Source organism: Engraulis encrasicolus, chromosome 9, assembly GCF_034702125.1.
Source record: "Engraulis encrasicolus isolate BLACKSEA-1 chromosome 9, IST_EnEncr_1.0, whole genome shotgun sequence".
Classification (NCBI taxonomy): domain Eukaryota; kingdom Metazoa; phylum Chordata; class Actinopteri; order Clupeiformes; family Engraulidae; genus Engraulis; species Engraulis encrasicolus.
The window spans coordinates 10,021,183-10,036,141 of record NC_085865.1 but is presented as its reverse complement, the minus strand read 5'-3'; the positions used below and the strand labels follow the sequence as shown (position 1 = coordinate 10,036,141).

The window sequence follows — 14,959 nt, the reverse complement described above, 5'->3', positions numbered from 1 at the left end:
CTGTGTGGTTTAGTCATGAACCTTAGCTAAACAAAAAAAACCTCATACCAAAACTCTTTACCACTAGCCCTGTGCCATATACAGTACATATACTACAGTATACACGTAAGTCTTACCGCACAAATACATTTGTCGCTTGAATCGCATCGCGCCTGGTCTATTCGTGCGGTTACAGTCTAAAGCACGTTGGCAGTGTCACAGTGTTAAGTGTAATTACATAAACGGAACATCATTGGAATTTGAGAATACAGAATAAGGTAAAAATATAAATACTATGCACAGTCAGTTCTTAAAATTTAAAAACTCGCCCTGTAGAGCACTTGGGCACAGGGTTCCCACTGGTGCTTGAATTCCTTGAAAATGCTTGAATTTCAATTAAGTGTTTTCAAGGTTGTGAAAATGCTTGAATTTTTGGTGAGGTGCTTGAAAATGCTTGAAATTTGTGTCAAGTCAAACTCCGTAAGCCAAATGATAGAAGTAAATTGTTCAGGTACATCAAAAATCTGAGGGAGTGATATGTCAGATGGGATTTGCCATTCGACACACTAACATTTTCTGGGGGAGGACCCCCACCCCCCCTTTCCGCGACTTATTTAAAGGTACTGGAAAACTGAACATTTGGTGCTTGAAAGTGCTTGAATTTGTCCATGAAAAAGGTGAAGGAACCCTGTTGGCAGTGTTACAGTGATGTGTAATTACATAATCGGAACATTGTTGAAATGAGAATGTAGGACAAAATAAAAAATATACCGTACACGAATAAAACATGCATATTTACATTGCCTTGTGTCCCTTATAAAATGTGTTCAGTCTCCATTGGAAAGCGCATTGAGGGAGGGACTAAAGCACATCACAGTTTGCCAGGCCGTTGGCCGATATCCGTCCACCTCTGTAGACGAACTTCACCTTACATTCGGGCCCACGGCAGGTGACCTTGAAGCAGCATCCTTGGTCGTGTAGTGGTGAGCCGCTCCTCTGAGCCGCGGCCTGTAGGTTCCCCATCCCCCCCACAGCCCTCTCCCTGACCCACACACTGCCCCCCTCCTCTGCCAACACCACCACACCGTCCAAGTGCCCTGGAACAACGCCCTCTAGGTTTGACCAGTCTTGCGAAGACAGACGGACACACTGCGGCTTGCGCACCTCGAACCGGCGCTCCTCGCCGTCGGTGTAACCACGGCAACAGACCCTGACCAAAAACGAGGTGACCGCATCTGGCGGTGCCAGTGACGTCACAAAGCAGTACACCTCCTCCATGGCGTTGTCGAGGGCGATGGGGCCGCGGGTAAGCTCCATGTAGCACAGCTGGCCGACGTCTCTGTCTCCGAGCGTGCTCACGGACTCCAGGTGGAAGCGGAAGGCGTGGTGCTCACCTGGCTGCAGGTAGCGCTCCAGGGACGCCAGTGTGTCCAGGTGCAGCTCCATCAGAGACGCCTGCATATGAGTCTGGAGAAGGAACAAAAAGAGGTACACACACACACACCAATAAAGTCTTTCTTGAGGTGCTCTGCTTCTTGTGCATACAAGTGTCAAAGAAAATGCCGCACCCTCTGCTCCATATTTTATTTTTAAGTGATGTTTCGGCTTGAAGAAGACCATATGGCCGAAACGTCACTTAAAAATAAAACGTTGAGCATTTTCTTCATTTTATTTTGCATACGAGTCTGTCCCACCTGGGCAGGTGCGTACGCCAGCAGGCCCAGCAGCCGGTGCCTCATCCCAGCGTCAAACCGCTCCGAGCTGAAGGCCGCCTCCAGAGTGAAGGAGACCTTGAGACGCTGGGTGACCTTGGCGACATCTGTGGTGTCATGAGGCTCGGTGACGACGACATCCCCTGCAGCAGGACACACGAGACGCAGCAATCGTTGCGCTCTCGCGCACACCTCTCCGTACAGCCTTCCCAGGGAGCGGGTACCCTGGGCATCTCCAGTGGTGGTGGTGGGGAGGGAGAGGGAGAGAGTGTTGCAACCGGCGGCTGCCCTGCGGATGACTCGAGCGGGCAGCCCTGGGAAGCGAGTGACCCTGTGGAGCCGGCGAGGGTGGCAGATGTACGTCCGTCCTACTGGGGAAGAAGAGAGGCGGAAGCTGTCCCGTAGAGGGTACAGGTCTCGCACTATCTGAGCCAGCACTCGTACTGCCTGTCTCGGAGGGGAGAAACCAATATTGTGTTATTTTTTTTAACAAGAATTTATATTTGAAAAAAGGCAATGAACTTAACGTTCATGTTCTGTTTGTTTGAACTGTAATGTACATGTATCTCAAAAAATAACACTGACATGTTGTAAATGATGTTCCTATTTGGTCTGAATTTTAATTAACTAACAGTCAAACACTGTTAAAAGGATCTTTTGCTTTCATTAAAATTCAAGACCAAAGAGAGAAATCACTAACTTGTTGTGAATAGTGTTAACCCATTGATGCCTGATGTTGCGTTGTGCAACATTGGCCCTGGCGCCTGGAGCTGCGTTACGCAACATTCAGGCTCATGAGATTTGAGACAACTTTATTAAAAGATCTCTGTTTGTTTGAGATGAATGAACACATTCTAATGAAAGATGGGGCTCTTAGCGTTTAAATGCAACTTAGGGCATATTTTCATGTGCTTTAGAAGCTGAGATATTTAGTTTTTTATAGGCTGAGGGCAGCTTTTCTTAAAAAGGGCTCAGGCATTTAGCACCCTTTTACAGGTGCCTTAGGCGTCAATGGTTTAAACACCGATCCAAGCCAGACCTGTGTGAGTGCCTCCAGCCCTCCATCCTGCCAGCACTCCTCCAGTTCCTGCAGAAGGGAGCGATCCACCGCCTCGCTCGCACGCAACTCTGCCACACACGCCAGCACGCCCCTGCCCGTGACGGACTCGTACGCAGGCACCTCCAGCGTCTGTGCCATGCAGTCCCACAGCAGGAAACTGAAGATGGTCTCCAGGGCGGCTCTGTGTCCCTGGGCGCCATCTTGGATCCTGGTCTGCAGTGTTGCTATGTGAGCTTGGATGCCATCTTGGATCCTGGTCTGTTGTCTTCCTATGTGAGCTTGACCACCATCTTGGCTCTTGGTCCCCAGTGTCGCTGTGTGTCCCTGGGCACCATCTTGGCTCTTGGTGTCCAGTGTTGCTGTGTGTCCCTGGGCGCCATCTTGGCTCTTGGTGTCCAGTGTTGCTGTGTGTCCCTGGGCGCCATCTTGGCTCTTGGTGTCCAGTGTTGCTGTGTGTCCCTGGATGCCATCTTGACTCTTGGTCCCCAGTGTTGCTGTGTGCCCCTGGGCGCCATCTTGGCTCCTGGCCAGCTGCAGGAAGCCTCTGTGGTGTAGCAGTGATTCCCCTTCCTGCAGCAGCTTGAGCAACAGGCATCCTCTCTCAGACAGCTGGGCTCCTACAACAGCACAGCACAAGGAAGATCTCGCAATCGCATGGCTCAGAGTATTCACAGCAACCCACTTGGACTAACCATGGAAGGTTATGCCAACCCTCACTAACACATTGTCAGCCCAATTCTTTGTGTAGATGAAAATGTGAAAATACTTTATAAATATAGGCCTACAATGAATACAAATGTATATTTGAATAAACATAGTATTTATAGTATTTATATATATAGTATTTTCAATAAAATCGTCTAGCAAAAACATTTAAATGGACTACACTGTAACTGTACACTGTACACATGAACAGGACTGGACTGGCCATCTGGCATAGTGGGCATTTCCCGGTGTACCCTGCACCCTGATGGGCCCCTATTTTAAGAAATGTAAAAAAGTATATATTTTTTTACATTTCTGAAATAGGGGCCCATGAGGGGCGAGGCCCACCGATGAGTCAGTTCTGTGCAGCTAATTATGAGAGGCCCTTTTCAACCAAAAGTGCCCGGGTTTCTCCCCCAGTACAGGCCTGCACATGAAGGGGGGGCACCTACTCTGGATGTTACACTGACGCACTCGGCTGAGTAGGAGTGGTGCATCCTGGGTCTTCTGGAGGAACAGCTCCACCAGCGCCCCCACCTGGGCCTCGTCCGTCACCCCCACCTCCTCCAGCAGGGCCCCCCGTACCGACCAGCGCGGCAGCCCCAGCATCGCACCCAGCTCACACACATCTAGCCTGCTAGCCTCCCCCTGACCCTTCACAACACCCAGCTGACCCAGGACCTCCTGCAAGATGCCTCCTCCTGAAATAAAGACGCGTCAAACACAAACAGAAAATCAGAGTGCTTCAGGGTCTTCACCTTTTTTCCTTGGTGCTCATCAGGGCTAGCCTCACGCGCCATCCTAGGTACTTCTGCCAAGACACTTGGCTCCGCACTACGTCTGGTACCTGTCTTCTGTGGAGCGATGTTGACCAGTAGGATTTGCGCCTGACAGACGGTCCTACATTGTAATTTTATCCTACGGTAGGATGTTCTGTCAGACTTGTCTGTTAAACGGTCCTACATCGCCATAGATAGACGTCAGACATGTTTGTTCAACAACTTATAAGTTAAATCCTAGTGGGCCTAGTGGGCCTTAGCGTTTGGTTAGTAGGCCTACATGCCTTACAAGTTACTTATGCAGACATTAACATTGTATGTATTAGTGCTTATAAATGTATCCCTAAAATAAAGTGTTTTTTATCTGGCTACTATGTCTTCACGTTCTGGCCCTTATCCCCTTAAGACGCGGCTTTATACATTTGTTGTTACCAGTATGGTAATGACCAAGTCGTGGTGCATTACTAAAGGGCCTGTGTTGTGTCATAGTATTGTAGTGCTATGGTAGGTAGGTACATTTCAATGACTACTACAGCGTGACATTTCAATGACTATTACAAAGACAAAAACATGCTGGGTCTGTATTTCCCAAAATATTTATTATACCCTCGTCTGTAAGTCGCTTTGGATAAAAGCATCTGCTGAATGTAATGTAATGTAATGTAATACGACAGATGCAGAAACACAGTAATACATACAGTTATTGTAGCAGAAAGGCAGACACCATAAGCATAAGCATGACAGAAATGAATGCAAAACCCCACCAGGGAAACCCCCATTGTCATTGCGACATAGTATTCTACGACACACAATTAAATTACAATTCACTTAGCTGACGCGCTCATTTTGTTCAAAGCGAATTGGAGCCAATTTTGGTCCCCTAGGGGAAATTCTGTCTCTGCACTTTATCCCATTTTGACTAGTGAATCACATTGAAGTACACAAACTAGTCCGTAGCAGTGGGCTGCCTGCTGAGCGGCGCCCAGGGAGCAGTGATTGGGTTAGGTGCCTTGCTCAAGGGCACTTCAGCCGTGGTCCGGTCGGGCATTGAACCGGGAACCCTTGGGTTGCCAACCCAGTGCTCTAACCACTGACCCACGGCTGCCCCCAACAAAGCAACTTACAGTTATTATTTTGTTTCAGGGTATTGGTTACAGGCCCTGGAGCAATGTGAGGTTAGGTGGGTGCCTTACTGAAGGGTGAGGGGCCGCCTAGGCATTATAATAATAATAATAATAATGCATTTTATTTAAAAGCGCCTTTCAAAACACTCAAGGACACTGTACAGAGAGAAACAAAAATAAAACAAGACACATAAACAGAATTTTAAACAAAAATAAATAAATTAATACATTATTTTTTTTAAATATGAAATAAAATAAAATATACCACATCACTTAAAGTGTATGCATACAATCATTTTATAGGCCTACGTACAATATTTTTTTTCTTGAACATGCGAATAAAATGGCTGCGCTAAGAGCATTTGCAAGGTAAAATAGTGTATATATAGACTTTTAGTGATGGTGTGAGACCTATTTCTACTATATTGCCCTGGCGGCCCCTCATACTTAAAGGAACAGACCACCCTTTTTTGATTTTCACATAATTGCAGTATCTCCAAGCATTATTCATGAACGTGCATATAATTTTCGTCTATGTGTTTGCATTGCCCCGTTTGACAGTATACCCAAATTAGGCATAGTAATGCAAGTCTATGGTACAAAATAAAACACCAGCAAATGTACTTCTAAACCACTTTAAAATGAATGTAACATTCACCAGAGTGTAAAACAGCAATTTAATTCGGTCCAGTGATCACTTGTGGCTTGATGCTAAAGATACCAGTTACTTTCAGTGATTATGCTAAGCTATGCTAATAATTCTGATCCAATAAATCTAAGTAATGAAAACACAGAGGAGAAAATGATATGCACATTCATGAATAATGCTTGGATATATTGCAAATATGTGAAAATCAAAAAAGGGTGGTCTGTTCCTTTAAGTACTACTTAAGGTTTTTTGGGAAATGCAGCCCTGGCCGATTGGGAAACGAACCTGGCAACTTTTGGGTAAGTTTGACAACCTAAAAGTCAAAGAATGCGCGCACATCAGTGGCACAGGCGCTGTTGAATGCTCCCAAAATATTTATTTGCACAAAGTTTGACAACCTAACTTGGTGTGGCTTAATTTGGCTTGGCTTAACTTGGCTGCTCAAATGTAATTACCGGTAGACATGCATTATAAGCAACAGAGTAATCAGTGCAACAGTGATTACAGCAGTTATAACAACCTGAACTGCACATTAGACGCCTATGGCCTAGGCAGATAGAAGACAGTAAACCTGTCTGTGTAACAGTATGCAGTATAGCATGGCTTTTACAACAATAATAACCATTTTAAAACAAACAGACGTTATGTGTTTCATTTATGTGTTTATCTGTGTCTGCAACTGTTGGTTTGGCTGCCATTTTGACCAGGACTCTCCTGCCGTCTCAATGGGACAATCCTGACTAAATAAATGAAGCTCAGTATATATGACATATTTTAAACACACAATGATGAGGAGCAATTCATAAGACAGCTTGTGCATTATCAATTCATAAAGTTTCTTTTATTTCAGACATGTAAAAGTTTTTATCTTTTACCTGACATGTTTCAACACAAGAAACATTTTTTTTAAGAATTAAGTTTAAGAAACATTAAGAATTGATTTAACTCTTAGACATAATGAATGTTGTGAATGAGTATTTTACGTATTGCTTACCAGACTGTGTCTGAGTTTCAGCAGATTCCACTTGAGTACCAGGGCGGGTCTCCTCCACAGCTATTGGGAAGCTCATCTCAGATGACTCACTATCCACTGACAGATCAGGAGGGACTTCTGCTGAACCACCAGCTGAAATAAAAGAAGTTCGTCACTGGAAGTCTCAAGAGCAGCCACACCAGGACACGTCTAAGTGAGGACGTCATTGGAGCCTACGTGTTGCTTTATCAATTTTCATCCTGATATGTGTTAGTATGATGGAAAATGGTTGTAAATCACTGCACAGTGCACACTAGTCGTCTTTGATGAAAGTTTAGGTGAACAACGCTTTTCGGAAGTCTTTTCCTTGGGTAACTTTGACTGCACATCACCAGCACCTGGACACTGGCTGTGCACAGGGACTCTGTGCTTTATGTGTTAGTATGGTGTTGCAAGTTAAGTGTGTACCTTGAGTACCTCTTACCGTGCACCCTGGCAAAAGTATTGTCCATGTTTTTAATGCATGTTGGTATTATCCTGTACATGGCCACTGTCAAATAAGATAATAATAAACTAACCTCAACATTTATAGTACTAGGGTTTGTGACATTCCATCGATGGATTCTGCAAGTCAGTCACCAACTTAGGACAGGACTGTAATAAGAAGGCATTAACAAAAGTAAAGCCGGAGTCTCATTACAGTATGCGTCTTGTTTTATTTTGCGTACTTAATCTTAAAGGGACACTGTGTGAGAAAATTGGAAAATTGCACTTTTCATACAAGAAAAGGGGGATCTTCTCCATGGTCTGCCATTTTGAATTTCAAGAAATAGGCATTTTTAGCTGCAAAAATGACTGTGCTTGGGCCATACTAGAAAAAATAAGTTTATTACTTAGTAAACTTTCACAAAAAGATCAAATTTGGCAATACCCAGTTTCAATTATCAGCATAGTTGCAGTACCTTTTTTGACCATTTCCTGCACAGTGTACCTTTAATTAATGAAGAAACTGACAAGACAAGACTTCCATGCAGAGCCTCTGTTATAAGAATCTTGTTAACAAAATGGTAAAGACTATGTCTTAAAGGATAACTCCAGACAATTTCAACATGTAATGCTCACCCTGGATTTTTTTTTCTCCAGCCTGTTCTGAGATCTGAGCTATTCTTATGGGGGCAGTTGTTTGTTTACATTCCAAAAAAACATTTTTATTTATTCCCAAAAACATCCAAATGGTTATGCAACATCAGCAGACAAATGTTAAAAAAGGTTTTAATGTAAACAAAATCTGCCCCCATAACAATAGCTCCGATCTCGGAAAGGGTTGAGCCAAAAAATGCAGCATCACCGGGTAGTGACAAGTCAAGGGTAGCGTGAGCCATACAACAGCAAATTGAAATGGGCTGAACTGCTCCTGTTACTTAGGAATGTCATTGCAATGTCTCTGGAACTTCCTGGAATGTCATTGCGATGTTGTTATGGTGCAGTTGAGTTTTTTTTCTGCATCAGTGAGTCGGACCACCAGCGATCTCGTCTGGCACCAAAAGGCAACACATTTTGATCAGGAACTAAGGAATTCTCTACAACATTCCATTCCATAAAAGGGCTTGACATTGGCATCTCCCAAACTGGTCAAACTTGGCTGTGACTAGTAATAATTTCAGTATAACTACCCAATTTGGCAGGTAGCTTATTCCTTACAATAACACTTCAGAGCAGCCTATAGTCTGCCGTTTGCCCCTTTTGTATCAATTCAGTTACTGTGTTTCTATTCGTTTTATTTATTTCCATGTAGAAAGCGATACACTAATCTTCTTGCTTGCTTTAGCACTTCATCTTCTGAGGTTAGATGCACAATAAATATAAAATAAATCAATATCACATTTGTGGCTGGTAGAATAGCGGAATGGCTAGTGACTCTGGAAAACCACTGGCCACAGTGGCTGCTGAGTGGAAGAATTAATGTTGTTAATGTCAAGTCCTGTTCCATACCCCTGATGTCGTGAGCCAGAGTCTCGTCCTCGGTCTCCAGGGCAGAGTAGAAGGCGCGGCAGGCTGTCTCCCCCTTGGACAGGCAGGCAGAGAGCAGCGCGTGGGCCTGCTGGTAGAGGGTGGGTGCCGCCTGCACCAGCTCCAGCTCGTACTGGGTGAGCGTGCCCGCCGAGAAGAGGGCCAGGGACACGGGCAGCACACTGTGGCCCAGCCTGGCACACAGCACACTCAACTGGGCCTGGAGCTCACACTCTGGAGAAGAGATCAATACAACCTCATATAGTAATATTTGACACCACACACACACACACGCATATACTGTACACACACATATACTGTATAATACATATGGGCATATGAGTTTTTTTCATTACCAGCCAAAATGGCTAGTAGGTGCTGATCTTACCAGTCAAAAATACACTGACTAATGGTTTAATGTGGCTTTTAAATTGGTCTTTTTTTAACCAGCCAAACTAAAAATGTACCACCATTTGGCCTGTTGGCTGGTGATAATTTAGAGCCCTGACTATACAAAAAATGGCAATGGCACTAAGCACACTCAGCTGAAAAATGAATACAATGGTAACCGATAATAACAAAGGTATTTTATGTTTTATATAAATATATAAATTATAGCTACTGTACAGTATATGCCACACAGCACTCTCAGCAGGGCCTAGAGCTGATACTCTGGCCGGGTGACCCATGAACAGATAGGTCTTAGAGTTCTGTATTATTACAATAATTATTATACAATAACAACCACTTGTAGCCTACTCTATAACAAGTGAGAATAGCACGCTCCACTGGGCCTAGATATGGCACTCTGAGAACACATTCAAATTCAGTTCGTTCTCTTTCGACGCAGTATGTAAGGGTGTTAATTACAATAAAAATAAATCGTGGTAATACATTATGTAATAAATGAATAATCTTAATCATATTTTTTGGGGGTCTTTTACGACTTTATTGATGATAGGACAGTTTGAGAGGTGGACAGGAAGCAAAGGACCCGGGCCGGGAATCAAACCCAGGTCGGCCGCATGGCAGACGAGCACCCTACTGGTTGGCCACAGCAGGGCGCACAATCATAGTTCAAATAAAACACCTACAAACAAAACACCTACCTGTTGGTCCACGCTGGATAGCTGAATGAAAACAAAAAAGAGAGAAAGCATTGCTTTAGAGAATTGCCTTTTGTTTATCCATCAAACACACTATTACACACACAATCAAATCTGGTCCCCAAAGAACAAAGTGTGATGTGTGAACATTCGGTCACATTCGGCCAGGTCAACACACAATATCCAATATCAGGAGAGGTCTACCTGCATTGTTTCAATACTTAAAGAGTGTAGAGTAGAGTAGAGTCGAGACACTTGATTGAGGACAAATGCAAGGTGTCCAGCAGCATACGCACTAGAGCTATTACTACTGTGTAGCAATATTACTGTATGTAGTAGAACAGCACGATTATGGAAAAAATTATAATCACGATTATTTGAGTCAAAATCACGATTATTAATCATGATTATTGATTTTTGCAGATTAAAAAATATATGTATATAACAAAGTGAAATATATAATGCTATGAGACATACCTATGTCCTCAGTAAGCCATGTGTGTAGGCGAGGGTAGTGACATACTTGTGTCCTGTGTAAGCCATGTGTGGAGGCGAGTGTAGTGACATACCTATGGCCTCAGTAAGCTGTGTGCGTAGTGGTATGAGACATACCTATGTCCTGAGTAAGCCATAGTATATGAGACATACCTATGTCCTCGAGCATAGGTGAGTGCATAGGTGAGGATAGTGGAATGAGACATACCTATGTCCTCTGTAAGCCATGTGCGTAGGCGAGGGTAGTGACATACCTATGTCCTCAATAATCCAGGTGCGTAGGCGAGGGTAGTGCTATGAGACATACCTATGTCCTAGAGCCAAGTGTGTAGGCGAGGGTAGTGACATACCTATGTCCTCAGTAAGCCATGTGCGTAGGCGAGGGTAGAGACATACCTATGTCCTCAGTAAGCCATGTGCGTAGGCGAGGGTAGTGACATACCTATGTCCTCAGCAAGCCATGTGCGTAGGCGAGGGTAGTGCTGCTTGCACCTCTTCAGACACTCCAGGAAGCAGCAGGCTCCGCCCTCGTCCATCTGGCCGTGCAGAACCTCCAATAGCCTGCGAGCTCTGTTGGGGGGCGTGGTCTCTGCCCGGACCTCCACATCACATCACATCACATTTGAGAGACGTTTTTACATTATATCTCATTACGTTACTCACTTCACATTACATTACATGGGCAGTCATGGGTGAGTGGTTAGGGCGTCAGACTTGCATCCCAGAGGTTGCCGGTTCGACTCCCGACCCGCCAGGTTGGTGGGAGGAGTAATCAACCAGTGCTCTCCCCCATCCTCCTCCATGACTGAGGTACCCTGAGCATGGTACCGTCCCACCGCACTGCTCCCCATGGGGCGCCACTGAGGGCTGCCCCTTTGCACGGGTGAGGCATAAATGCAATTTCGTTGTGTGCAGTGTGCAGTGTTCACTTGTGTGCTGTGGAGTGCTGTGTCACAATGACAATGGGAGTTAGAGTTTCCCAATGGGCTTTCACTTTTCACTTTCACTTTCATTACATTACATCACATTTAGTAGATGCTTTAGATCATATTTAGTACAATAATAATAATATGAATAACTTGGTCTTATAAAGCGCCTTTCATGGAACCCAAGTTCACTTTACAAGGGAAATGTGGGAGCTGGGGGGAAGGGGGGAAGGGGGAAGGGGTGGTTGGAGGCAATATGCCTCACTCAGTCTATAGGCTTCTTGAACGTAACCAGCGTGGGGGCTTGGCGTGAGTTGGGAGGTAGACAATTTCAGAGAGGATGGACGGAGCAACACAGAAACCTCTCTCACCAACAGTACCAAGTTTGCTGCGGGGATGACAAGTTGGTCCTTTGCAGAGATGCTTTATATTGCATCACATAACATTTACGGGTCAGTCATGGTTAAGTGGTTAGGGCATCAGACTTGTAGCTCAAAGGTTGCTGGTTCAACTCACGACTCGCCAGGTTGATGGGGGTAGAGTAATTAACCACTGCTCTCCCCCATCCTCTTCTATGACTGAGGTACCCTGAGCTTGGTACTGTCCCGACGCACTGCTCCCTTGGGGCGCTGCCTTGCACGGATGAGGCATAAATGCATTTTTTGTATGTGCAGTGTGTGAAGTGCTGTGCCACAATGACAATGGAGTGTTAAGAGTTTCCCAGGTGGGCATTCAATTTCCCTTTCATTTACGTAGTAGATGGTTTGATCCCAATTGACTAACAAAAGGAGGCATCGTCAGCATCCTACAATGTGTGGAGGAAAATACAGAGCACACAGGTGTAACTGAGGTATTCCTGCACGGTCCGCCTCGTGGGGCTGGAACCCGCCACCTCCCAGTCAATGCATCAGTTCAGGCATGGGAGCCGAGGCACAGCACGATAAAGAAGGTAGAGAATGTGTGCACATCAGTGGCACAGGTGCTGGACAAAATAAAGTAACTGAAATAAATGATAGAAGTCCGCAACACTGTTAATGCTCCCAGTGATTTATTTGCACAAATAGTGCAAACAGTGCCAATAAATCACTGGGAGCATTAACAGTGTTGCGGAATTCTATCATTTATTTCAGGCACAGCACGATACCAGAGAGACTGACATAATACTCCTGGAATCTCTGACGATACTGCTGAGCTAAAGGACCAGTCCTATAGCTCAACGCTTCTACCGATACTGTATGAAGCTTCGGGAGGGAGGTTTGCTAACGTGTCATGCCACACTCTGCTAGTTGGCCTTCGTTACATAGTACAGTAGGCATAATAACCATGTAAAAGCAGATGATGGGTAGGGTTGGCTTTGGTTTCTCCATTGTTGTACCCAAGTGGTGGAACGGTCTCCCAGAGGCAGCAAGACTAAGCACATCTCTTGCAGCCTTCAAGAAACAAGTAAAGAGTTTAGTTTAGTCTAGTTCAGTTTAGTTTGTGTGTTTGTGTGTGTGCTCTTAATTAATTAAAAAAAAAAACCTAACCCCTCTTTGCAACTGCACTTGTTGTTCTGTATATTTCCTGTGCACTTTGTATTAGCTTGTGATGTTGGCTTGATTATGTCCTCTTTTGAAAGTCTCTTTGATTATAAAGCGTCTGCCAAATGCAATGTAATGTAATGTAATGGTTTTTGAAGGCGGAAACACTGACCTCATAGTAGTTGTCATGGGACAGGATACGGCTGGCCAGTAGGCGGTCCAGGAGCGGAGACAAGTTATACAGGGACTCCACCAACAGCTCCTGCGACGCAAGCAGATGGGCCTTCACAGACCGCCTCATGCCTGAGGAGAGGAGATGAGAGGAGAGGGGAGGAGAGAAGAGGAGAGGAGAGGAGAGGGGAGGGGAGGGGAGGGGAGGGGAGGATAGGAGAGGCGAGGAGAGGAGAGGAGACAAGACAAGAGAAGAGGAGAGGAAAGGAGAGATGTGGAGTGGAGTGGAGAAAAGATGAGAGGGGATGTGAGGAGCAGAGAGGAGAGGAGAGGAGAGGAGAGGAGAGGAGAGGAGAGGAGAGGAGAGGAGAGGAGAGGAGAGGAGAGGAGAGGAAGGTTACACAGGGCCTCCACAAAGGAGGCAAACAAAAAACAATTCTAGTGAAAGTTTAAGTGTGATTCCCATTTGTCATTGTGGTGGCCTCACACTTGATAATGCAAGCAAAAAATGTATGGCTCAGCTGCGTCTTACTTCTGCCAGCATCAACAAGGAGTACCCAATTACCAACCTGAATTGCCATCCCTCCTAGAAGAATCCATCTGGGTCCATTTGCCAACATCAGCAGGCTTCACATCTTTGTTGCATAACAAGAAACATTCTATACAGCAGGTAAGCCCATATGATGAGGTGGGTGTGAAGACTGTAGAACTCAATTGGGGCAGAGAGCTGAAAGAAAATAAACGTCCAATTCAATTTATTATCTAACTTTAATTCCACCTCATCTTGTGTTGGTGACCTGACTATGTGCTTCGCTGATGCCGCGCCTCCATGCCCGTGAAGTTTCCCCGCTGTGTCGGCATAGACACAACAACTTTAGGGGGACTTTCACCCACTCCACACTCCGCTTGTAAAATAAAAAAATGACATGTGAATTCTGCTTTTACGAGATAGGCTGTGGATTAAAACGTTTGTCAATGTCGTCTTTCTTTCATCTCGAGACCACAAGCACAGTGCGCCAAAGGAGGTTTAATGAGAGACGCGCTCAAAGACGTAGCCTAGGCTATAATAATAGCAAAGACGCGAGTCGTAGCATTTTACGTTATTTAATTTGCCTACCACCAGGCTAAGCCTACTCATTCAGCTTGTTGATTGACAGCTTACTTTACAATGTTGCTACCTTTAGTTGCTGACTTAGGTCCACTCGAAAGAGGAAAAAGCGCAGAACAATTTAATTCCCGGAACAAACACCATAATGTGCGGACAGACCTACCGTTCACTTTAAATCTAGTTCGTGTTCCTGATGGACAACCACTCCACCACGAAATAGTAACTTTTAGCTGCATCGAAGTATTTCCGTGTAGGGGAGCTGTATCTGACTGTGCCGTGTGTCGGTAGGCTAGTGTACATTCCCAGGTTGCCGCTAAACTACAAGATCCAGCATGCAGTGCGCGAGCAGCCAAGCCAAAAAGCATCACATCCCCCTAATGTCAAGGATCGGTGATAGAAATGTCAATGATATTATTAACGAGTACAAAATTGTATAGTATGCCTACACTATTGCATCATTACAGTATATGGTATTCTAGATTTCTAGGCGATGTCTATAGGCCTAGCGTAGGCTACTTAAAGTTGACTGTAAAACTATGGTAGGCCAGATCTTTTTATGCGGCTTAATTGGACATACCCTTATTTTATGGACCTTTTACCTCTTCATAGGCCTATACCCTACTGTGGAAAATGTGTGCACCT

General features: G+C 44.9%; 1 protein-coding gene across 1 annotated transcript; it reads right to left on the bottom strand.

Moving 5' to 3' along the window:
• Positions 1-1,017: 1,017 nt before the first annotated feature.
• Positions 1,018-14,568, bottom strand: LOC134456056 (uncharacterized; the record flags this gene model as incomplete). The annotated part of the gene is made up of 11 exons (XM_063207489.1): positions 14,481-14,568; positions 13,779-13,936; positions 13,211-13,341; positions 11,035-11,191; positions 10,101-10,121; positions 8,974-9,225; positions 7,003-7,134; positions 3,909-4,157; positions 2,731-3,368; positions 1,674-2,138; positions 1,018-1,446 (listed from the first exon to the last, which is right to left on the bottom strand). Coding segments are annotated over exons 2-11 (2,505 nt in total), but the record flags the coding sequence as incomplete, so codon positions are not given.
• Positions 14,569-14,959: the final 391 nt, after the last annotated feature.